This window comes from Pongo pygmaeus, chromosome 2 (genome assembly GCF_028885625.2).
Source record: "Pongo pygmaeus isolate AG05252 chromosome 2, NHGRI_mPonPyg2-v2.0_pri, whole genome shotgun sequence".
Taxonomy (NCBI): domain Eukaryota; kingdom Metazoa; phylum Chordata; class Mammalia; order Primates; family Hominidae; genus Pongo; species Pongo pygmaeus.
This window is the reverse complement of record NC_085930.1, coordinates 44,367,908-44,381,414: the sequence shown is the minus strand read 5'-3', so window position 1 is coordinate 44,381,414 and position 13,507 is coordinate 44,367,908. Positions and strand designations below refer to the sequence as shown.

Here is a 13,507-nt window from a genome sequence, read left to right as displayed (position 1 = left end):
CATATATATTCGTACAATTGTAGTTATATATATGTATACCATAGAGTACAGTATATGTATATATGCATACCTATATATAAAACTATATATAGTATTTATATACTATAACTGTACATATATATGTATCTACAAATATAGCTATAGATAGATTTGCATGCATGTATTATGTATATATGTAGTTAAGAAAATATCCCTACTAAAAACTAAAAGAGTTTTTAGTAGGAATGGGTGTTGAGTTTTGCCAAAGATTTTTTAAACAGCTGTGGAGATTATTCCTATCCTTTTTCTCCTTAGTTCTATTTATATGGTAAACTATATTAAACAATTTTCTATCATCAAATGCTTCTTGCACTCTTGGTATAACCCTTAGGTAATGTTTTCAAGTCCCATCACTATGTCTCAGATATCAGGGTCTCTACTGCACTGGCCTTGCCTCTATTGACAGCCTCCTTTCTGAAGCCTTTAAAAGTATTTCTCACATTTTGTCCCTGAAATCATACCTTTTTCATTTTCTCTTCTTTGTGCATAATTTAATTTTTATATGTATCACACTGTACTGTATGTATTTGTTTAAATGTCTATCTCTTCCATTAAATTTTACATTCACTGAAGGCAATAAGTAGCTCTTAGATTTTTTTAATATCAATTTCATGAGTGTGGAATCTACAAACCCTAAACTGGCCATCCAAAAGAGGTATTCAGGAAAAGTGCTTGTCAGACTTTTCTAGTAACTAGCCACAAAATTAAAATCAATTCTTATTTATTACCGTGTTAGATTTCAGGTCTGTTAGTCACCAAACCCTGTCCCTTTGAATCAGTGCAATGGCTTTATGTATAAGAAAAATCCAATGCAACCCAATTATCTGTAAGAGTGGAATTAGGCTTATCTCAAACCAGTGATGCAAAAATGATTCTACCATAGATGGAATTCTCAGACCCCTGATCATCCTCCCATTCAGCCTTAACAGATATTTAAGCTTTGAAGAGAGAAAATGCAGAATAGAGAGGTTAACTCTTACACATGGCTCTCAGGATATCAGGTCCACTACCAAACTTCTCTGCAGGATTCATGTAACTGTTGTTCTATCCCCTCCAGCCTACCTTCTTGGCACTTTTAAATATTTTCTGGTGATAGTTGAATGGCATAATGCTGTAGCCAATTTTATTTGGTGATATATCTTCTTTGGACAGTAAATGGGGCATAGTCTGAGAAAACTCGGGACAAATGTGCATAAGTTTCTGGCATTTACCCAGGGTAGCTGGATATGGCCCCAGCCATGCTCTATTCTTTATGTTGTGATATTGGGTTTGTTGCTCTTCCCTATTATTCCCCCCAGTGTCCCTCCCCACAATCACAATGCCACAGTTTTTGAACAAATATGAGGAATCTGAGTGTGCAGAACAGGAAAGAGTTTGGAGATTTGGATAACAGAGATTGGAGGATACAAAGATGCTGTCTGAGGAGAAAAATTTAGATTCTATTGTTCCCATTTCAATGTTATTTGCACCCACAAAATATCAAGACCCATCACAGATGCACCATTCAAGCTTTAACAATAATTCCAAAAGTGTTCCCTGGCCCTGACCTAGCTTAAAGTCATAGTGTCCTGCTTTCTGGTCATGCCTTCCTGGCTGGAGCATGGTGCCTTTGTTAGTAATCCAGGCAATTCAGGAAAAAGGTACCTTTGCAGGAGCTGGGAAATAACTGCCTTGATTCCCCAATTCTCACTATGTGTTTCTGCCAGTTAATGTGGACACCCACCCTTTAGCTGGTTGACACAGCCATGACTGCTGTTGTCAAAAAGTCGGTTAGGCTATGCATTTCAGCCCTCGTCTCAGAGAGAACAAAGTTTCTATATTTCTGAAGATTCAACCTTCAGGTTCAAAGCCACCCTCTTAAGTCTGGGTGCCAAGAGGGCTACCTTTAAGGACCTCTTCCCCTGTTCAAAGCCTCTGAGACATTTTTCATTATCTCTGGCCTTAGTAAGTTTCTCTAAACTTTCTTTTCAACTTCTGATCTTGATTACTCTCTTTTCTCTTTCATTTCCTCATTTTCTTTGACATTTTCTAGAGCATCCCATCCCCCAGGGTTAATTATTTCTACTTTTCTTTGTTTTCTGTTACAATTTTTAGCATATACTACCAAGGCATAAAAAAAATATTTACTTAAAAGCACACAAAGCAGCAGCTCTTGTCTATAGTAAAAGGAGATACTAAAGCAATTAAATATTGATTACACTCTAGGCTAGAAATCAGAGAGCTGGGTCATCACGTTGGTTTTACCATTCCTAATTGTGTGACCTTGGACAAGTCAATTTCACAGAACCCTTAACTCATTTTGTAAAATGACCTCTAAAACCCATCCTGGTCAAATGTTCTATGATTTTTAAAGATCTATAAATGCAAAGTTATTTTGGGGAAGTCAACCATATCTTCTTGTTAAAACAAAACTCATGCTGAACCAAAGAAAATAGAAAATACTATTTAAAAAAAAAATAAAGCATGCATTAGGCACTTACATATGAGCTAAAATATGCCTACCTCTGGATCTATATGTGTAGGTTAACTATTGCTACAATGCTGTGTAATAACCACACAATTTCAGTGGCATGCAATAATATCTAACTTATGTGCCTGTTGAGGTAGGCTGTGAGTTTTGCTGATCTAGACTGGACCAGCCTTGGGTGGTACTGCTCCATGAGCCTTTCTTTTTCTTCTTGGCACAGTAGGCTAGTCTGAAAACCATCTTCTCATGGTGATGGTAGAAAACAAGAGAGTGAATCCAATCATGGAAGTACTTTTCAAGCCTTGGGTTAGTAGTGCCCATGATATTCCATTGCAAAACAAATCACATTGTCAAGTTGAGGAGTGCTCCTGGTGCAGGTGGGTAAGGAAACGAACATATGAATAACAATGTTAACTAACACGAAGTGCTTTGGAAATGAGCGACAAACATGCTTACATATGGCTTTTTCTCAGTGAAATTGAAACTTTAGGGATTAGAATCTAGTATTGCTATTTCTCCTATGAGACAGAGCTAAATTCACTAATAGAGACAGGAGTTGCTGGTTGAGACAGACTCTATGAATTTACTTGCACACAATTTAAGGCTCAAATGAAACTGTCGTTTTAGTCAAATAAGGGTGGTCAAGCTCACAGTACTACCTACAAGGCAACTGGAGCCCCTCTAATTTGCAGGTTTGTGAAAAGTTCCTCTGAACTACTCACTGAAGATCCCTCCATTGATAAGCAACTACTCACTCTATTCAAGTGGTAATGAATGTGCAAATGCTGACCAGAACTTAATTACAATACTAAAAGAGTGTACTTCAAAGAAGAGCTAATATAAAAACACAGTGAGACACCTGTCATCTGATAGATTGATAAATTACATGAATTTATGTTATACTGTAAAACTGTCTCTCCCTTTAGTGAAACTATCCAAATACCTCCAACTCTGCCACTCTCTACTCCCAACTCTGCCACTCTCTACCCCCACTTTCTGCTTGTATTCATATATTATAGTAAAACAGTAAAATAAAACCACAATGCTTTGTATACAAATTACTGATGATTAAGTCTCGTTAAATACAAATAGCTATACACATGAAGCAAAGCAACAGCCATACATATGAAGCTAGCGTTTGTTTCTTGAGAACTAACAAGGAACTAAAGATAAATAATTAAGGCAGGTAAACAGTTTATTTTTCTAGTTGTTGAGCTGTATAGTTATCTGTTGCTATGTAACAAATTATACTCAAAATTAATGGTGTTAAACAATAAGCACTTATTATCTAATAGTGTTAGAAGTTCAGAAATTTAGAAAAAGGCTTAGCTGGGTAGTTCTGGCTTTCTTGAGGTCTTGGTCAAAAGATCAACTGAAGTTGCAATTATCTGAAGACGCAATTATCTGAAGACTTGACTGGAGGCTGGAGGATCTGCTTCCAAGATGGCTCCCTTACATGGCTGGCAAGTTGGTGCTTGTTAGCAAAATACCTCAGTTCCTTGACAGGTAGATTTCTTTTTTTTTTTTTTGAGGCAGAGTCTCGGTCTTTCGCCCAGGTCGGACTGTGCAGTTGCGCAATCTCGGCTCACTGCAAGCTCTGCCTCCCGGGTTCACGCCTTTCTCCTGCCTCAGCCTCCTGAATAGCTGGGACTACAGGCGCCCGACACCACGCCCTGCTAATTTTTTGTATTTTTAGTAGAGATGGGGTTTCACCGTGTTAGCCAGGATGGTCTCAATCTCCTGACCTCGTGATCCGCCCACCTCGGCCACCCAAAGCGCTGGGATTACAGGCGTGAGCCACCGCGCCCGGCCACGACAGGTAGATTTCTCAATAGGGCTGCCTTGGTGTCTTCATGGCATGGGAATGGGCTTTTCCCAGTTTCAGTATGGTCAAAGACAGATCAAAGAAGAAGCCACAGTGTATTTTGTCACCTAGCCTTGGTCATTTCCAAGCTTTTTTGGCTATACCAACGATGAGAGTGGTACTCACTCTCAACATTGTGCAAGTGTATGACGCTGAGTGTGAATATCTCCTTAAATCTTTTTCCCTAAGTACATTGATTGCCTCACCTTAGTCCTGGCCTCAGGTTACACAAATCATCTGTATTCAGCATTGGAGAGGACCATATAAAGATGTGAACAGTAGGAGGCAAGAACACAGGGGCTCATCTTGAAGGCTGGCCACCACAAGAGTTAAGCACCTACCTAAGATTCTGAGCCATGAGAAAGAACTTCCACAGACTCCATGGTTCTCAACTTTGGCTGAACATGTGAATCATCTGAGAGTGTTGATGCCTGTGTCTCACTCCTCAGACATTCTGATTTAATTGAAGTGTGACAGCCATGGTGTTTAAGAAAAAGACATAATCTACAAATAACTCTGCACAAGGCACTCTCATGTGCAGTCAGGGATAAGCATACTGCAAGTGAACTAAAGTTTCCTTTTGGGACTAAAGTCCACACAGAATTTGCCTATCACTGTATCTGTCAACAACATCTGTTTTTCCCTCCTGGAGAAGGGAGTGTGGGAAGGTTTCAAGAGACAAGGAGGATTAGTAATTTATTCACTCACAAACTGTTGCTGAATACAGAGCACGTCTGGCTGACTAGGTTTCTTCTCTGACACCTATACATTCTGCTTCAACTGCTTTATAAAAGATTGGTAGGAGCAGGGTTAATTAATCAGTGCTGGTCTGATTTGAGGCTCTTTATCTTTTTTCAAAACAGAGCAAAACAGGCAGGTTAAATGAACAAGAAAGTCCCCAGATGAAAAAGAGAATAACAGGAATTAGATGAGTAGGGTTGGGCTTAGACTACCTGTTTACTTACAAAACAGTTTGGTACCAGTTTGATGGACATACACACGAAGGCACTCAAATGAAACCACTCTTGGCTAATATAATTTTAGAAGCCAGTGGAGTTTTATATCTTCTAGGCTACTGGGTTGTTGGCTAGTTTTCTCTTTGATCCCTCTTCATCCTGGTCCACGTGGCAGGAGTCTGGGCTGAACACGGTAGGAAGACAGTGAAGGAGGATTGAAAATATGGTTCCTGTGCAAAGTATTCTGTTTTCCTTCCATGAAAATAAACAACAGAATTTCAATATGAAGACTAACCATACTTCTCCGTTACTTGGCAGCCTTGTTAGCACTTTTACATTTTCTTTTTCCTATAATTATCGTAGGGAATGCAGCAAAACCCCAGGATTTTGGCAAAGAGTTTACAATGTTGATAGATGTTCAAATAAGAGGATCAGGCATGGGCATACACTTGAAACCATTGTTGTCCCTCCATCAGAGAATTTAAATGAAAATACTGTATTTTTTTTTTTAATGATGGCAGACTAATGTGTACTTGTTACATAAGCAAGAAAACCACTACGAATTGCATTGAGTGTGAACATGACATATCCTCTCACTCTTGGTTAAGCTTCAGGCATTTGGAGATGAAAGAGGGTGAGTTGCTGGGAAAACAGCACTTCTGACTTCCATTTCAGCTGCAGCAAAGGCATGGCTGAAGAGCGACTATATTAATAAAGCACAATGTCTACCTTCTCAATAGGATTCTAGCAGAGTTCTGCCATGGGGCAAAGTCTCACGAGACTAGAGGGTCTCCATCTCATGATAAGGCAGATCACTTTCGTTGGGCTCTTGAATGCAAGTGTACTTGATGGGAGGTGGTGGTGGCTTGAAAGGTGGAGGTCTTTCCATTCTAGGAACAAAATATTGGTCTTTCAATGCTAAGAATGTGAGGGAGTCTTATGCACACACACACGCAGACATGTGTTGTTTCTTTAAAGGAGAACACAGATTGATGAGAAAGAGACATACTCTCCCAGTTCTTTCAGCATTTTGCTGGCATAACCCTGTGCCTGTTAGTTACATTTGAACCTCATGATCTTACCGTTAATTAATATTTATATGGTATTTTGTAGTTTGCAAAGCATTTTTATCATAACATTATTTACTTTGTACGTAGAAATTGCATCACCATCTACAGACAAAACTGACCATTTTTATCATAACATTATTTACTTTGTGTGCAGGAAATGCATCACCATTCTACAGATAAAACTGAGGCTCAGAGGTTTTAAACAACTTGCTCAAGAGAACCAGACCAACAATTCAAGTCTTTTCACCAGAACTGATACTCTCCATGACAACTGCCTCCTAATAGAAGAAATGTTTCTCTTATGTGGATTAAAATATTCCTCCAGAGACTAAATCTTAAAATCCTAGGATTTAAGACTGAAGCTTTTCATATAGCCTCTTTGCTAACCCTAGCCCCAGCCTTTGCCCAAACACTCACTATGTACTGCGGGGATAGGGTAGAGATGGGAAGTAAATCTCTTCTCAATCCCTGAATACTGGCTAGATAATGCCTAAATCCCTTTTGTTTGAATCAGTGAACATTCTTAAAGTCATCTTTGTACAAAGAACTATTTTATGTTAGTACAAGTAATCTCTTTTTCTGAAATGCATTAAAGAGCCAACTTAGTGTGGAATTTAGCTATACAAATGCTCTAGCTATCTTGATATCAGGAAACAGAAATATATCTGTGAACATCTTTACGTTCATCACTCAAACACCTCTATGCCCTGGCAATCCATAGCATCTTAGGAGAGATAAAGAGTGGGTAGTGGGGAAAGGAGGATGGAGAGATTGATTCTCATCTCCATATAAAACAAACATTTGAATACAGAACAATTGAAAAAATCAATTCAGATTTTCAGATTTCATTTGTTCATTTAATATAAAGCTCTCTAATCCCTATTACCCAATTTTCAGATGCTTTAATGGAGACGTCATATGTATTAATAGGTAGGTACAATTCTACGAAACATGCACTTTTGTTTTTTGGGGAATTATGAGTTTCCCAAGGTCATGTGGTGGCCAAATCGTAGTCCTTGGAAAAGAATCCAGAATTTCTAACTACTGGTTTAGTGTTTTATTCACCACTCCCTGTATGTGGTTACAGAGTCTTCAGGGATACTCTGCAAAAGGTAGGAAAGCAGATGGCACGATGGTTAATGTTATCTTAGAGCAGTAGTAAGACAAGTGGATGATCAGCTCTGGGTACTGGGGTCTCTTCCAATTACGGCCCAATCCAGACTGACTCAAAATAGCAAGTCAGAAAAATGAGGCTTAACCTATTGTACCATTTCAGGCTGCTGATTGGAGAAGGCTTTTGGAAAATATTTCAATAAGACAAAAATGGGGTAACCCAATGCTTACTTTCTTTTCTGCTTGGGAAAAAAAGAAAAGGGCAGTAAAAGCCCACTCTAGTAAAAAAGCAGCTGGAAATCTCTTAAAATTACCTTTCTCACTCAATTTCACACTTGAGCATCTAGGACCAGTGGAGCCTAGGCAGTTCAAAGATGCATGAACATGAAAAAATAATGAAGATTAAAAGAAAAATCGTTTTAGTTTTGAGGAGAGGTGAGGCTCAGTTCTCATTTCATGTCCACGGACTTGCTCTATCTGATGAATGTTACAGCCTGACTAGGCCAATGCAGAGAGGGATACTGAGTCAGGAGTTGTGTATTTAATCCCAATTGTGTGATGCTGGGAAAGCTATATAATCTCTCTGAGCTTCTGTGAGCCTTATTTCCTCATTAAAATATGGGAGGAACTTCATAGAGTAATAATATGTTGTACTGATGAATATTTTACAATGAAAAATTAATCTGTTCCTACATATATTAGTATTATACTCACATTTCTTTTTGGTACTGACACCATTTTCTCACTCCAAGACCAAACAATATCATGCAGCAAAAGAGTAAAGCTGCTACAATCACCGGCCAGGACATTCCATCTTTGGGCTTATTGACCACAATACCTGAAAAGGGCATAAAGAAAGATGAACTTTAATCCCAAACTTTGGGATTTGGAAAACAGAATTAAACTATTTTTCCTACGTGAAACATATTTTCTTCAACATTGGCTGTAATCATACTCTGGAGGTGGGCATGTCTATGTCTTGTTACCTACACGAGGTGATAACTTTTAAGAGTTAATTATGTATCCTACCAGAAATTTTCTGTGGATATATATAAGCATACATATGTACCATGAATATATACCCCTTTTATTACAATTGGGGGCATATTATACACACTATTCTGTCCATGATTTCTTTTTCTTTTTTTTCACGATTTTAGGTTCAGGGGTACATGTGCAAGTTTGTTATATAGGTAAATTACGTGCTGTGGGGATTTGGTGTGCAGATTATTTTGTCACCCAGGTAATCAACATAGTGCCTGACAGGTAGGGTTTTTTTGTTTTTTTTTTTAATCTTTAGCCTCCTCTCAACCTTCAGTAGGCCTCATTGTTTGTTCTCTTCTTTGTGTCCATATGTACTCGATGTTTAGTTCCCACTTACTAGTGAGAACATGCTGTAGTTGGTTTTCTATTCCTGTGTGAGTTTGCTTAGGATAATGGTCTCCAGTTCCATCCATGTTGCTGCAAAGAAAATTATCTCATTCCTTTTTATGGCTTCATAGTATTCCATGGTGTATATGTACCACGTTTTCTTTATCCAGTCACTGTGGATGGGCATTTAGGTTAGTTCCATGTTTTTGCTTTTGTGAATAGCGCTGTGATAAACATATGTGTCCATGTGTCTTTATGGTAGAACAATTTATATTCCTTTGGGTATATATCCAATATAATGAGATTGCTGGTTCAAATAGTAATTTTTTTGTAAGTTCTTTGAGCAATAGCCAAATTGCTTTTCACAATGGCTGAACTAATTTACATTCCCACCGGCAGTGTGTAAGCATTCCCTTTTCTCCACAACCTCACCTGCATCAGTTTCTTTTTTTTTTTTCACTTTTTAGTAACAGCCATTCTAACTTATGTGAGATGGTATCTCATTGTGGTTTTAATTTGCATTTCTCTAGTGATTAGTGATTTTGAGCTTTTAAAGTATCCTAAGAATGTAAAAATCATTTTACATTTTTAACATTTTACATTTTACCTGTCTTTTTAAGAATAAGAGGCCAAAAGACATACACCTGGCCTCTTTTTCTTAAAAAACATCCTTGGAATACTTTTCATAGCACCGCACAGAGATTTACCTCATTCTATTAGATGACTGGATAGTTCAATGGATATACCAGTTTATTTAATTTATCTCACAATGTTAGATGGTTAAATTGTTTCCAGACTTTGTTATTGCTAATGATATTCCAGTGAAATTTCTTATACACGACAGATAGATCTTTAGGTATTTCGATTACATGGATCATTTGGGCAAAAAGCTATCTGGATTGGTTTTCTTTCCTTGTCTCAACTAGGTAGTAACTGCTTGTGAGTGAAGACAAGGATTTAAATTTCTTTCATTGCCCCGTTTTTATTACACTGCTTTTCACATAGCAAAATCTCAAAAAATACAGGTCAAAGAACTAGATTTAATATTAGTTATCACATCTTTTCAGTGTTTTTACATAGCCTGGACTGAAACCGTGTTATGTTATCATGTTAGCATTGGTTAGAAGTGTTGACTTTTCTCTTTCATACAACATACATTCAGGGATTCAAGGTCTTTCTGATTCTCACCCCTGTCAAAGTAGAAACTGAGGGTTCCCTGGAGACCCATGTAGTCCAATAATACATAATCATGTGACACGTTGTATATACAGATGACTAGAAAGTTTACATAGTTCAAACCACTAGATTAGCATGATCATGAAAGAGACAATTGGTTAACTCAGGACTAGACAAAGTTCTGTTTCACACAAGTCAAAATTTACTAAGCTCTACCATGGTAATATGGTGGGATATAATATTTTACCTCCAAAGTTTTAGATAAAGGAAAGAACAAAAGGTTTTATTTTATTTTATTTTTCCATAAGTTATTGGGGTACAGGTAGTATTTGATTACATGAGTAAGTTCTTTAGTGGTGGCTTGTGAGATTATGGTGCAGTCATCACCCAAGCAGTAAACACTGCATCATATTTGTAGTCTTTTATCCCTCTCTCCTCCCATTCTTCCCTCCAAGTCCCCAAAGTCCATTGTGTCATTCTTATGTCTTTGCGTCCTCATAGTTTAGCTTCCCACATATCAGTGAGAACATACGATGTTTGGTTTTTCAATCCTGAGTTACGTTACTTAGAATAATAGTCTCCAATCTCATCCAGGTCACTGCAAATGCTGTTAATTCATTCCTTTTTACGGCTGTGTAGTATTCCATAGTGTGTGTATATATATATTCCACAGTGTGTGTATATATATATATACCATATATATATGGTGTATATATATGGTATATATATATATATATGGTATATATATATATGGTGTGTGTATATATATGTATGGTATATATATATGGTGTGTGTATATATATATATAGTGTGTGTATATATATACATATATATGTATGTGTATATATATATATATATGGTGTGTGTATATATATATATAGTGTGTGTATATATATACATATATATAGTGTGTGTGTATATATATATATATATATATATGGTATATATATGTATATCACGGTTTCTTTATCCACTCATTGATTGATGTGCATTTGGGTTGGTTCCATGATTTTGCAATTGTAAATTGTGCTGCTATAAACATACATGTGCAAGTATCTTTTTCGAATAATGACTTCTTTTCCTCTGGGCAGATATCCAGTAGTGGGATTGCTGGGATCAAATGATGGCTCTACTTTCAGTTCTTTAAGGAATCTCCACGCTGTTTTCTATAGTGGCTGTACTAGTTTACATTCCCACTAGCAGGGTAGAAGTGTTCCCTGTTCACCACACCCATGCCAACATCTATTGTTTTCTGATTTTTTTTATTATGGCCATTCTTACAGGACTAAGGTGGTATCGCATTGTCGTTTTGATTTGCATTTCCCTGATTATTAGTGATGCTGAGCATTTTTCATATGTTTGTTAGCCATTTGTATATCTTCTTTTGAGAATTGTCTATTCATGTCCTTAGCCCACTTTTTGATAGGGTTGTTTGTTTTTTTCTTACTAATTTGTTTGAGTTAGTTGTAGATTCTGGATAGTAGTTCTTTGTCAGATGTATAGATTGTGAAGGTTTTCTCTCACTCTCTGGGTCATCTGTTTACTCTGCTGACTGTTCCTTTTGCTGTGAAAAAGCTCTTTAGTTTAATTATCTTGTTTTTTATTGCATTTGCTTTTTATCTTTGTTTTTATTGCATTTGCTTTTGGGTTCTTGCTATTTATCTTTGTTTTTATTGCATTTCTTCTTGGGTTCTTGGTCATGAAATCCTTGCCTGAGCCCATGTCTAGAAGAAATTTTCCAATGTTATCTTTTAGAATTTTTATAGTTTCAGGTCTTAGGTTTAAATCCTTAATCCATCTTGAGTTGATTTTTGTATAAGGTGAAAGATGAGGATCCAGTTTAATTCTCCTACATGTGGCTAGCCAATTATCCCAGCACCATTTATTGAAAAGGTTGTCCTTTCCCCACTTTATGTTTTTGTTTGCTTTGTTGAAGATCAGTTGGCTGTAAGTATTGGGGCTTATTCTGTTCCATTGGTCTATGTGTCTATTTTATACCAGTACCATGCTGTTTTGATAACTATGGCTTTATAGTATGGTTGGAAATCAGGTGTGTGATGCCTCCAGATTTGTTCTTTTTGCTTAGTCTTGCTTTGGCGATGTGGGCTCTTTTTTGGTTCCACATGAATTTTAGAATTGTTTTTTCTAATTCTGTAAAGAATGATGGTGGTATTCTGATGGGTATTGCATTGAATTTGTAAATTGCTTTTGGCAGTATGGTCATTTTCACAGTATTGATTATACCCATCCATGAGCGTGGGATGTGTTTCCATTTGTTTGTGTCATCTATGATTTATCTCAGCAGTGTTTTGTAGTTTTTCTTTTAGAGGTCTTTTGACTCCTTTGTTAGGATATTCCTAAGCATTCCATTTTATTTTATTTTTTTGCAGCTATTGTAAAAGGGGTTGAGTTGTTAATTTGATTCTCTGCTTAGTTGCTGTTGGTGTATAGACGAGCTACTGATTTGTGTACATTAATCTTGTATTTGGAAACTTTGCTGAATTCTTTTATCAGTTCTAGGAGCTTTCTAGAGGAGTCCTTAGGGTTTTCAAGGTAAACAGTCATCATCAGCAAACAGTGACAGTTTGACTTCCTCTTTACTAATTTAGATGCCCTTTATCTCTTTCTCTTGTCTGACTGCTTTGGCTAGGACTTCCAGTACTACATTGAAGAGGAGTGGTGAGAGTGGGCATTCTTGTTTTGCTCTAGTTCTCAGAGGGAATGCTTTCATCTTTTCCCCATTCAGTATTATGTTGGCTGTGGGTTTGTCATAGACGGCTTTTATTACATTAAGATATGCCCCTTGTATGCCAATTTTGCTGAGTTTTAATCATAAAAGGATGTTGGATTTTGTTGAATTTTTTTTTGTATCAATTGAGATGATCATGTGATTTTTGTTTTTAATTCTGTTTATGTGGTGTATCACATTTATTGGCTTGTGTATGTTAAACCATCCCTGCATCCCTGGTATGAAACTCACCTGGTCATGGTGGATTATCTTTTTGATATGTTGTTGAATTTGGTTAGCTAGTTTTTTTTTAAAAGGATTTTAGCATCTAAGTTCAGCAAGGATATAGGTCTGTAGTTTTCTTTTTTGGTTATGTCCTTTCCTGGTTTTGGTGTTAGGGTGATGCTGGCTTCATAGAATGAATTAGGGAGGATTCCTTCTTTCTCTGTCTTGTGGAATAGTGTCAATAGGATTGGTACCAATTCTTTTTTGAATGTCTGGTAGAATTCTGCTGTTAATCCATCTGGGCCTGGACTTTCTTTTGTCGGTAATTTTTTTTTTTTTTTTTTTTTGAGACAGAGTCTCAGTTTGTCACCCAGGCTGGAGTGCAATGGCACAATCTCGGCTCACTGCAACTTCTGCCACCCAGGCTCAAGCAAATCTCCTTCCTCAGTCTCCCAAGTAGCTGGGATTACAGGCGCCTACCACCACACCTGGCTGATT

The 13,507-nt window shown here is 37.2% G+C and overlaps 1 protein-coding gene across 3 annotated transcripts in view; it reads right to left on the bottom strand.

The window, feature by feature from the left end:
- Positions 1-3,552: 3,552 nt before the first annotated feature.
- CD96 (CD96 molecule) overlaps positions 3,553-13,507 on the bottom strand; it is a 109,330-nt gene continuing 99,375 nt past the window's right edge. For 2 of the 3 annotated variants that reach the window (XM_054482973.1, XM_054482974.1), the window contains exons 13-14: positions 8,224-8,347; positions 3,553-6,216 (exon numbers count right to left, since the gene is read on the bottom strand). In XM_054482973.1, the coding sequence (XP_054338948.1) occupies positions 6,108-6,216; positions 8,224-8,347 (233 nt within the window). In that variant the 3' untranslated portion in view covers positions 3,553-6,107. The remainder of the gene's footprint in view (positions 6,217-8,223; positions 8,348-13,507) is intronic. The other variant, XR_008501691.1, reaches the window with a different exon arrangement.